Source organism: Vulpes lagopus, chromosome 16, assembly GCF_018345385.1.
Source record: "Vulpes lagopus strain Blue_001 chromosome 16, ASM1834538v1, whole genome shotgun sequence".
NCBI classification, from domain to species: Eukaryota; Metazoa; Chordata; class Mammalia; order Carnivora; family Canidae; genus Vulpes; species Vulpes lagopus.
In genome coordinates, this window is record NC_054839.1 from 52,665,393 (window position 1) to 52,678,231 (window position 12,839).

General features: G+C 36.2%; 1 protein-coding gene across 1 annotated transcript in view; it reads right to left on the reverse strand.

Annotated features, from left to right (window-relative positions):
• Positions 1-12,839, reverse strand: part of VWA8 (von Willebrand factor A domain containing 8) — a 342,545-nt gene that overhangs the window by 80,990 nt on the left and 248,716 nt on the right. Inside the window, exon 37 of the mRNA XM_041731061.1 lies at positions 10,226-10,427. Coding sequence (XP_041586995.1) covers positions 10,226-10,427 — 202 coding nt within the window. The remainder of the gene's footprint in view (positions 1-10,225; positions 10,428-12,839) is intronic.

A 12,839-nucleotide genomic window follows, 5' to 3' on the forward strand; every position in this document is an offset into this window, starting at 1 on the left:
GACCAATTAAGAGTATTTCATCCCTGTGGTCACAGTGATTGGTTCGGGATGGGCTTGTGACCTCACAGGCCTATTGGACTATCCCTGGAGACTTCTGCTGAAATGACTGGCAGAGACATGCCCCTTTGGCTAGAATTGCCAACTATGAGAACCATGTGTTGCCTAGCGCTGTGAGGAGGGCTATCTTTGCCACTAGATGGAGAAAAGGTTTTGTAACAATGAAGCAACTCCAGGAAAAAGAGCCAAGAGGAAAGAAACTAAGTCATATGACATATGTTGAGCCCTTGGTTTGAGCTGTGCCTAAGGCCGGGAGACTTCTTGGTTACATGAGCCAATAAATTCCCTTTTGTAGTTTATGTCAATGTGAGCTGAATTTTTGTCATGTTTAATGCTCTATGTAAGCATCATTTTTCATACCTTTTCCATAATAAATCTGGAATCACATGAAATAATAGGTCCTCTCTTCAAAGGTATAGGGATAGGTTATTCTTTTAACTGTCAACCCTAGATTTATTCCAGATTTATTCTCTGAAATCATAAATGCCATGCAATGTGGCTATATCTTGACCTGAGTTAGGTTCAGGATTAGCAATGAAGGTCTTGTACACTATCATATTTTTCCTCTTTGATGACCTCCATCAGTTCCTAGCCACAGGAAGCCTAGAGACCTCATGCAGCCTAGTTTCTACTATTCAGGTAACTCCTTACTGCACCACTCCCCAAAAGGTGCCCCTTGCTTTTAGTTAAGTTTGTCTTACAATTTGCTACAGATATGCCTAACCAGACTAACATCCTTTCAATCGCTTTTAAAAATGTCCTGTGTCCACAAGACTGTGCTGATACTAAATTGCACCCTGTCTTCTGAAGTCCCCCAGCCTGTGGGTTTCTGGTGGTCACAGACCTGGCTCTTACTGCTGCCCCTGCTCCGGTATATCTTCCACTATCTCTTTGGGATACTTGGTGTTCAACCTAGATTTGCCCTGTGGGCTTTGTGCTTGCATCACACTGGCTATGATGTTTGCTTACTCTTCTTCTGGTTTCTGCGCCAGGTCACTCCTGGATTTGTTGTGATCCAAGCCTATGGCACAATTCATCCTCTTATTAAGGAAACACACAGTGCTCATTTGTATCCATGCCTGTGGTCATGATTTTTGGAATGCCTGGAATGCTCTGACCTCTCATTTTGAGAGGTCAGAGAGAAATAAATTTTGTATTTATTTATACAAATAAAATAAAAGTTCAACCTAAGCCCCATCTCCTTCACTTATAAATTTCGTCTGAATACATACTTCTCTTCTGAACTACTGTATGGCACAGGGCCCAAACTCCCCAATATAAATTGAACTACACATTGCTTTGTACTATGTCCTGCTGTTTCATGACTATCAGCCTCATCTCCCCAGTCACATAGTATAAACTCCCTGAGGGTAAAAACCATGCCGCATATTTCAGTATTTCCCCATCTCCCCATAGGTCCTATATTGGTGGGTACAGAGTAAGTGCTCTATAAGAACATTCTGGATGGCTGGTTTCCAAGGGACTCAAATATCTATTGTTTGTCCATAATTTCCATAATTCAGTAGATGACCACCGGCCCATCTCACAAAGAAACTCTACAACTTGGATCACCACCATCTCCCTAGGAGATTATGGTTTGTTGACTTTCCTGAAGGCAGGTGTAGAATATATACACTGTTATATGAAAATCAACTAGAAATACAGGGTGGGGTTGAGGGGAACCAACAGAATTTTTAAGGGACTGACTGAGATTCAACTAGTAGAGCAATTAGATTATACATACAATGACATGACAGGAAAACTTCCTCACCAAAAAAAAGTATTTAGAATGGCAAATATGTAATTATATTTGGATCTACAGGCGTCAATTGTTGCTTGAAATCTGTGGCTAGAAGGCCATTCATTACCACATATTGAGATTACTTAAAAGTTTTCACTGTATTTATATGCAGACAATTACTGATAAATCAATTAATTTAAAAATGCAGTGACAGTTTTTTTGTAGGTACACAAATATGGCTGAAATAAGATTGATACTTGAGTGGTTAAATAAAATCATGAGAACACAGCACTTTGGAAAAGAAAAGTAACTTCTAAGTGAATAAAATGCCAGCTTCCTCTGGGACAGACCAGCTAGTCTAGTTCCTCTGGCTTTTGGGTCCCAGCCAGTTTTCTGCTCTGCCCTGCAGAAGGCTTCACACTCCCACTCCAGAAATAGTGCACATTTCTCTACGGGATCCAGTGCTTTTAGCAGTTTTCTGATGGAAGCAGAGAATATTGATAGCTCTGTTGTTAGGCTATAGATCATGGAGGACATATATGGGCTGTGCTGGAAAGTGAGCACAAGTCCATGGGAGAAGACCCATTTTCCTGCCTCTGTCTTCCTATCAGCAAGTCCTACAGAGGTTCACATGAAACTGGTTCTAGAAAGTCATTTTAACCCCCTACTGGGCCTTGTGTCTTTTAACTTGTCACCTTTTAAATGTGTTACAGAAATAGGAGACAAGACATTGAATTAATGCAGCTGACTTGAGTATGCCAAATACTAGCAAATCAATGTCCAACCCCTCCTACAGAGTTTATTTTTGCTACCACTCCCCCGCCCCCATAAGCATTTGTTTGTTTGTTTGTTTGTTTGTTTTTTAATTCCAGTATAGTTAACATGCAGTCTTATTTTAGTTTCAGGTATACAATATAGTGGGGTTCAACACTTTTATACCTGACTCAGTGCTCAATTTCCAAGACATCTTTCCTGTTCTTTGAAGGTTCCTATGTTAAATAGCATCATATTTCTGTTTTATGACTAACATATTTTCTTTTACTTCTCTGAGAATATCAATTGTCACTTTGTGAAATGTTCTTTCTCCATCACATTTGTTTTCTCTGTTCATTTGTCTTGATTTCCATTATTTTTATAGAGGAGGCTATCCAATAGTATTTAAGAATAAGGCATTACAAAGTGGGCTGAAAAGTTTTTGCACAAAGGTAGGTCTTGATAATAAGTGGGTCTTCTTGTAAGGTTACTAGGGAGAAACTTGCAAATGTTAGCATCAGAAAGGTTTTTCTCTTGGACATGTCAGTTTCCAGAAAGGATTTTTCTACTCTTCTGCTCAAAGTGTATAAATGTGGATGCCAGCGTCACAGGGATCTAAATAAGAAAAGCAGACTTCCGCTTTATCTTCTTGTTTTCTATATGATCTCACTCTTGTCCCAAATTATACAAATCTCCATTATAGCTCCTGTTTTTGATCAATCTATAGAAGAGCCAGTGGCCCAGGTGCATAAGATGGAGAAGAAAATCTGGATATCTAAATGGTCCCTATATAGACTTCCAATTAATCTTCCAATTTTTGGTGCCACCCTGCACTCCAACCTTCAGAGGTACATGGTGCCTGATGTCCTAATGCTTTGTGGCTTCTGCAGAGTATAGCAGCTTGTGCCTTACTGGAGGAATGGGTTTTAGTTCTCTAGTTAATAACTCAGTTACTACCCACCCATTTATTTTCCATCCAAAGTGTCAGTGTGTTTCTAGTTCTCTTTGTCCATGTGGGTACTTTTTTTTGATCCTTTATTGTTCTTTTACTAAGATTTTTGGCGAGAGACAAAACTAATCACATGTATTTGATTTATCAGAAGTCCCTTCCCCATTTCCTGAAAAACTGGGTTCAGGGATTATTTCGTCTTGGAACTCCTTCCAAAGAGACAGTCAAGTTTTTCTGTGCTGTCTTCTGATCCTTTGATCACGCTTCTATCGGTTTATTTACCATATCACACTACAATTTATTTGGTTATAGCTCTGCTTGACCTTAAGTTCCCTGGGTCTGTATCTGTATCCTATTTATTTCTTTCTCCTAGCAATTGTGGGTGCTCAGCAAATGTTAACTAAAGAAATGAAAGAATGGTTCAAATGGTTTTAAGAAGAGAGGTTAGAGATGGTACCTGTGGCCTGCCCTTTTGAGGAAATAGAAAATAAAAAAAGAGACATTTTTAGAATGTTAGAAGGAAAGACAATAGAGTACTACTGCATATGGAAAAACTAAGACAAATCCAAATTTGACTTGCTCTTTTTAGTGTTCTTAGGACTCAGGCTAGAGATGATGTATATTTTGCTGTGTGTTTTCTGGTCCTGTTCTAATTTGTCTTTTGAATAAGGCTAAACATTATAATCCTCTGCTGACAATTGTCCTATCATTGATTTCCTGCTTTTCTTCAAGCTGACAGGTTTAGGCACAGACCATTTTTTTAATTCCTTTTTTGGGCCTGACAAAACTTTTCCTAAACAGGATTATAAATAAACCTCACATCTTATAACACTAAGATAGATGATGAATTATGTAACTCATTGGGTCATGATATAATATTAGTTGTTTAGGGGAACACTGCTTCTTATTAATTTGGCTTTGTTTCCATATAAGCATTAAAGAACTCAATGGCCGAATATTACCTAAATTCTAAGTTCCTAACTTTTATTTGTTTACCGAGCGCTCCATGCCAGATATTAATACATTTCATTCTTAACACAACTTTGCAAGGTACAATGGTATTGTCTTTATATCTAAGTGGAAAGTAGAGCCAATAGGCTGTACTGCTTATGAATAAAATTACAATTTAATTTATAGATGTGACAGCAAGGTTTTATTTCTATAGCCATTGTGATGTGGTGCTTATACAGAATTATACACATAATGGGCTCAGAATCATAAAAATTCCAGAGCCATTGCTGGCCAACATATTCAATCTATTTGACATCTCAATTTATAACTGATATATTATAGAATTAATTTATTTTCCTTACATACTGAAAATATTGCTAAGATTACTTCTTTACTTGCTGATCATATTGTTAAATAGTATGCATTGGGGATACAGTACCATATGGAATAATCATCTTAAGGTCTGTCACGAAAGAAAGGAATTGAAATAGTTCTGTTGCTTCTGATTTAAAAAGCAATTTCCTAGGGTTAGGTCTTTTCTACAATGAGAAAGTGAGATGATATTTCTGTTTTTATATTAGTTTAAGACATTATAATGCCCTCAATTATTGTAATTTATAGGATTATTATTTTTGTTGGATATGCACAAAAGGTTAATGAAAACTCATGGCCTCCCTGAAAGTCATAAGCTTGTTGATTTGCTGGTCTTAGTGGGGTGGTTGCTCACTTAATGTTAGTTATATTTAGCAATTACTGACAAAGTTGTGATCTAATGGAGGCACTGCTTCTGGAGGAATGTAAAAATTAACTGGTAATTTCCTTCAGAAATGGCGTTTATAAGAAAGGAGGCTTGTACTCATGAACCCATGAGTGTCATCCTACTTGAGTGCAGACTTCATTCCAATTCTCTGCTCAGACTGAATTCCTGGTTCAAAAGAGCATTGTCAATCTATAAATGGAACAACTACATGTGTCAACATTTCCTAGGGATAACATGATACCATCTCACCTGTGTTCTTAGTACTTCTTTCTTTTTTCTGCTTTCTTTCTCTCTCACTCACATTTTTATTGTCTGATTTCTGGAAGACCTTGCAGTTAGGTAACTGTGATAATTCTCCTTAGAGAGTTAAAGGTTTAATCAAGCCAGTGGTATCCTGGAGCTTGACTGTACCACTTTTGTGAGAGATGGCTGCTAAATACTTAGACATTTAGCAAGTAAATTGTTAACTTTTGGCAGCTTGAAAGCAGCTACGGAGGGAGTATTTACACTATGGAAACTGGCAAATGTTATAAACGGCTCCACCCTCACCTCCCCAAAGAGCTGGTCTATCAGCACATCACTGGGTGTTCTACTCCCCCAGCCATCTTGCATTTTCATTAGAAACTTTATTCAAATCTGGAAGTCTTATTCAAAATCTAGATTCAAAATGAATTTCTATGGATGGGAGTTTCTTAACAGGAATAAACATGGGAAAATCATTAGAGGCATTGCTCAAATGTTAACATAGGCAAATGGCTAGACCATCTTGCTGAAAATGAGCTCTATTGACATATTGCTAGGAGATATGTGGGAAATTATACATTTTTTTAAAAAGCACTACTGTTTCAGGCCAAGGAAGATTTCCAAAGATACATGTACAGAGGATAATCCTACAGAGTATGGATTGTTTTATAATAATGACCCACTGAATTAGGCTGTTAAGTATTTTTAGAGTTCCCAGCCAAGGTGAAGAATGAAGTACAAGAGTAAGCTATGAACTATCCTCCTTAAAAAGAAAAAGAATTGCAAACCCCCTTAGAGCATGTGGAGAGAACAGTCTGTATACTGTAAAACTAAATGTACTAATAGAGGTCCAATGAAATGATCTAGTGCTTTCTAAAACTGGAAGCAGGACTTTCCATCTTACTGAGATCTTAAAAAAAAAAACCAAAAACCAAAAACCAAAACCCTGTTGAGCTAGTAGTTAAAGAGAAGGCCAGGATTATTTACTAAAGTACAGCAATCTACCTTGACTCATAATCCTAGAATATCTTCTTTAAAAGGGGGAAAAGGATTAGTGGTGGTTAATATAAATTAGTTATCTTTTCTATGTATTTGTTTTATGCCTCTACTGTGCATCTACTGTGTACTAGGCACTATCTTCACTGTAAGAATGAGTAAGTGCCAGTCCCATGATGTGTTTCAAAGATTCTAACCATTTAAAAAGTATATAGGTAAATAAGTACTATTCGAAGGCTTCAAAGAGATTCCACCAGTAATACACAGAGGGTTTACTTTCTAATTAGTTTATTTTAATTAGACAATAACATTTGAAAGCTATTATCTTTTAGCTTTTGTACTCCCACAAGAATAATCATCGGGAGCTTTTTAGAGAAGATGATTTGATTTCTGAAGAAAACTGGGGTGTAGCTTAAATAGTCTTCTTGGGATGAATCCAAATGTAACTAAATAAAAATATGAAAAATATGCTTTATAAAGAACACAATGAAGCACAGTCAGAAAAATTTTTACTTATAATTAACACATGCTTCTAAAAATATGGAGTCTAAAGGTAATAAATATGAATTCTTTTTTTAAAAAAAGATTTTGAGAGAGAGAGCATGAGAGCAGGAGGAGGGATAGAGGGAGAGGGAGAAGCAGATTCTCCACTGAGCAGGGAGTCCAAAGTGGGGCTCCATCCCAGGACCCTGGGATCATGACCTGAGCCGAAGGCAGAAGCTTACCTAACAGCCACCCAGGTGCCCCATAAATATAAATTCTTAATCATGGGCTTTTAGAACTACCGAGTTACACTGACACTATGAGTTTGTTGTTATAGCTGTTTGCTGTAAGAAAAACACATGTTCCTATCAAAGCATGTAAGATTAATGAGCACATTTTGTATGCAGAGCTCAATAAATATTCTTCTTGGAAACTGTGCTCCTAAAAGAAAACTATCAGTGAATTGATTAGGCAAAACCAAAAATTCGAGCAACAATGGCTTCTGAACTGATAACTCTAGAAGGCTGAAATGTAGCAAGATATAAAAGATAGTGTTAAAGCATGTAACTGACATAGTTTATCTAAGTATGAACAGTTCTTTTGCTACCACGCAGAAGAGTCAGGGAAAAAAGTGGGTCAATAAGTAAGGCATGGCATGACCGGTAGTTTGCTCAGCCTTCACTGCTGCCCGAAAGGAGCACCTCGTGACCAAGAGGAACCACACAAGACAGGCGTGTGTAAACCTCCCATGCCAGCAGGCCTGGGGCTGCCTTTCAACTACTGAAGTGCAAAGCAAGCCTTTTAAATTTCTTGATGTAAAATAAGTCCATTTCGCCACTAGATGGAGATCGGGTTACTCTGCCAGGAACAGGGAAAGCGACTGGCATTCAGCCAGTGATAAGGATGGTACTGAGAACATACTCTTTTCTCAATATTTCTAAGAAAGGCGTTTTTCCAGCTCCAAAACCAGGAGTAGACATATGCTGAATAAAGGGCCCATAAAGGAGGAATAGATTGAAGGATTGCACCTTATGGGGAGTGTAAAAAAGACACATTTTTGCTTGTTATTACTGTTGCTCCATAATGATTCCTATTTAGATTTGGTTGTGTAAACTACTTGTAAATAATAACATGAGCTGGTCTAAGTAAAAACAATTAAATATACCATCTCATTATTTATCAAGCAGAGAGGAGAGGTGTGACCAAGAGCTAAAGCAATGGCAGACCTTTTGGGCAATGAATCCTGTCTGTTTAGACAATAAAGATGCATGCTCACAGTCTGTTTCTTGGTTTGAGTATGAACATAAATACAAATTTCACTATCAACCAAGATGGATTAAGGAACATCAGGATGAAGGGAGAAGGTAGGATAACATCTGTTCTAATTTTCCAAATGAAACTAATATCCAATTCTCAACTGTAGAACTTTATTTCTAAATAAGTCTTGTTTCTATTACAACTGAACTTTCAACTGGAGACATAAAGTTATATATTTCCTGGAAGATGTTTGGTCTGGGAAGGATCAGATGTTGCCATGCATACTGTAGCCAAATATTTTGATTACTTTTGAGATGTTAGATAATACATTTCTAACTTCATAACTATGGATATTCACTCAATAAATATTGATTCGGTTACATAAAAACAAATGAATAATCTGTGACAGTTTAAAAGAACAATTCCATTTTTTTTATCGAATGGGTTCAATGGCCAATGTAATTTAGTATATGTGAGTGTGAGCAAACACAAGCATATTAATTGCCTACTGTGGATCAATCCTTACACTAGGAGCTGAGAACAGGAAGGTGAACAAGAGTCGGAGAAGTCACTGGGAAGAGAAAAGAATATGGCTAAAACACAAACAGGGGTTAACTTTTGGAGCAGTCAAAACCAGTTATGAAAATCATGAGTAAAATTCCTTCTTAAAGTTCTGTTGTGGAAGAAAGTTAATTTAGGCCACAATCTTGACCATAGGAAAAATATGACCTTTCATCTCTATGACACATGAGAAATTGAAATGAAATATAAGAAGTACAATAATTTTTACTATTTGGCTTCAATCACTGTAATGAAAAGAATCACTTAATTCAAAGGAAGCAGAAACTAATGTTTAGAATAATAAGAGAATCAAAACCATGGTTAATTAATTTTCTAATTACTGTTATGGATAGTGACCAACATTCAGTCTGTTGCTTTGATAGATTCACTGGACTTAATGACATGTTTATTTTTGAGCAATACATTTGTTTTAGCTTAATTAAATTAATATATTCATACCCTTTCAAAAGAAGTTGAGGTTGCTTGCCTACGTTGGTTTACGATCCTCAAAATGTTCCTATAAGCTTTTAAGAATCTAAGAGAAATATGTATTACTCATTCATAAATCTATACATTTCTCCCCTAAGGGAAATCACAAAAGTAACCATGTAAAATAGTAATTATCAATCAGGTATCAATGGAATAGTTGGTAGAAATTTTTTGTCTTGCTACTTGGCTCTTTACAGAGCAGCACAGCTGGCAGGAACCTACTTTTCTTTCCTACCTTGCTGTATAAAAATGAAATGTACACAGCCACATTTTCTTCTGAAGATTAACATAAATCAATAACAAATAAATCCTTTTATGATATGCTTCAGTACTTATGGGCACACAGCTTTCCTGTTGTTCCCGTGAGTTCTAGACAGCAACCAGATTAGCTGGTGGCTGAGTCATTTCTGGAGTTTTCCTCTCACCTTGGTGCCCTGCTTCCACATTTCTTTCCAGCGCATGGTTGGGTCTACTTCTCACTACCACTAAGTTTGTATTATCGGGACCTATACGGAAGTTGGTAAAGACACACCTCTACTGGATGCCTTATTTGCTTATCTTATCTAGTCTATAGGCTTTGGCCTTAGGGTAATGGGCTGCATTTTATATCAGTATTTCTGCTTCCTTGGTAGCATGTAGAGAGATGCTGAAGATGATGGTAGTAAAAGAACAGATGTGAAGGCAGTGCTGGAAACCGATTAATGCTGGAGGTTAAACAACAAAAGTTGATTGTGTTCTCATGTTGTGATGTGAGGGGCCTGCATATTTAAGCACTGGCCAAAAAAAAAAAAAAGAAAAAAAAAGTAAACGTTTTAACTTTTTCACTATCTAGAGGGATAGATTTGTCTTTTTCTATTATGAGAAATTGTTTTAGCTATTTAAGCAACAATATTTAAGTTTGGGGGCAAGAAGTTTCCACAATTGTAGCACCTGGAACTAAATTTATACCTGAGTATGCACCTTTTAAGGTCAATTTGAGTGGTACCTGCATCTGTCTGTCACTTTGTCCGATCATGTTTCTCCATTCCATGAGCGATCGCTGCAGATGTTCAAGTCCAGTTTCCCAAAGCCTGATATGACCTCCCATGTCAACAGTAACAACACCGCCTTTGTCCCACTCAGCTAGAAGGGCATCTGTGTCTGAAATAGTAGATAGCCATGTGGTATACGGCGAGAGAGATTCTGACCTGATAACGAAATTACAGTAGTCAATTGTTTGGTAGTAATGAAGCTAGTTTACCTAATTTGGGTTCATTAAACATGCTATAAAGAATTCTAATAGCACATTCTAAAAGCATATTAAAAGACACCAAGAAATCCATCTGTAAGAAAAAAAATACACAGTTATCTATTGATTATTTATACTTTGCTGTATTTGCGGACCCGTGATGATACTAACATTCACTGTCAGAAAGAAAAGAACTCTAAACCAACTTATATCTCATGCACCTGCAACACTGGACTTCCTCCTTAGGGCTCTAAGTTTCAGTCTAAGTGCTGACACTGATGTCTTGTTTATGGGCCTTAACTGCATTTGTATTATTATTTTGCATTTTCTAGCTTAGGAAGTTACAGGAATTTATAACAAGGAATTTGTATATTTCTCATATTATATATTTCATACATGTACATCTTTCCTTTGTTATATATTCATTCCTAGGGATGCTGCTTTTGCCTATAAGAGTCAACTGCATACTTCCTTTTCCTGAGTATTGCTCTCACTATATAAAACAAACAGATCAGAAATTCTAATTACCAGTGTTAGCTCTCTAAATACATTTGATATTTTCAATATGAAATAAGTGGTCTAGAGGGATTGTCTGATCAGATAATAAAAACATAATAAACCATCAATGTAGATCTGGGAAAACCACAAAACCACTATATGTTGGGTAAAATCTTATAATATCCTAAAGAATAAACCAAGACTAGTTTGACTTTTTTTCCAGTCTGCCTTAGTAGATATTCCACACAGAGTGACAAAGCTAGCTACTCTGGGACACAGAAGTTTTAGAAAATGTTAATATGAAGAGGATGATAACAGTAGGATGGGTCCTAGGGTTTCAGAACTATTTTACAGTTCCAGAAGGACTCAAAGAAGGTAACATTTGATATAAGACAGGATTTATCTCATGGGGTTCTCTCAAAAATATGTGCCTTAGGAAAAAATTAATAGGTACAGATGGTGAAGTAAAGGGCTATTCCAGAACAATGATGTTTATCTACATGCAACAATAATGTTTGAAATTATTCCAAAAGCACTCAAGATGTAAGACGTGGCGTACTGTATATACTGGCTAAACGTCTAACTCTTCATACCATGAAACTTGAAATTTATAGGGGCAATTTCTTCAGTATGTCACAAAAAAGTGCTAAAAAAAGTGCTAAAAAAAAATCACGTATTTACTACAATTTGCTCCCCAGCTCTACAATCTCTTCTTCATCTCATTTTAAATGTATATTCCCCTTTATACATAATAGCAAGATCTTTAAAGAATACATACAATTATAGTAGAGCGAGGCCCAGATTTTCATACACTCACAGATGAGAGCTAGGCAGTATCATTTTACAGATGCAAGCAATACAAAGATTTGAGGAAAAATAGTCAAGTTTTACTGGGAGCACAAGTGATGTATTCATTCTGGCCCTGTAGTTACATACGGTGTTACTGTATTTTATGTTATTTGAAGTTAGCCATCAGATGGAAAATTCCAGCTATCTAGCAGAATGCTAAATTTAAGCAACTAGCAGGAAAACTGAAATCCAGATGGGTTGTTCTCTTGGATTGCATATATGCCAAAAATGGCAATAGCTAATCTCAAGAGAAATTCAGGATATACTGATAATGAACAGACTCCAAATCACATGGCACTTGAAATATGGCAAGTCCAAACTGAGATATTCCAAAAGTATAAAATACATACTGATTTCAAAGACTTAGAAGAAAAAAGGAATATAAAATATCTCATTAAAATTTTTATATTGAGCATGTGTCAAAATGATAACATTTTTTTAAATTAAAAAATATTTTATTTATTTTAGAGAGTACGCATAATAAAATGATAACATTTCAAATACACTGAGTCAATAAAATGTTATTAAAGTTAATTTCAACTGTTTATTTTTCCTTTTTTAAGTCCTTTTTTAAAATGTGGCTAATAAGAACTATAGAATGACATACATGACTTATATTCTATTTCTGGTGGACAGTACGGCTCTAAATGAATGCATCATGGCGACCAGCTGGCATTGGCTCTATACACAGCTGTTTTTCCAGATGTTTTTTCCATGGCAGGTATAACATATGGTTCACACAGAAAGTTAAAAGAGAAAAACAATGAAATAAAAACTAGAGCTAATGAAAGAGAAATTAAGAGAAATAGTGGAAAAAAAAGACTAATGTAAAAAACAAAAAGTTGTTCTTTGCTTTTGTGGCTTAAACTAATATTATATTTTAATAAGCACATAATTCATCTGGAATAAGTAATTTCCCCAAATGACTAAAAGCCATTTTCCATTAAACAGACACATTAAGATGCTCTAAGAAGGCACACTTACATATGTTGGAATAAGTAAACCTTTCTTTTTGAGTTATGCT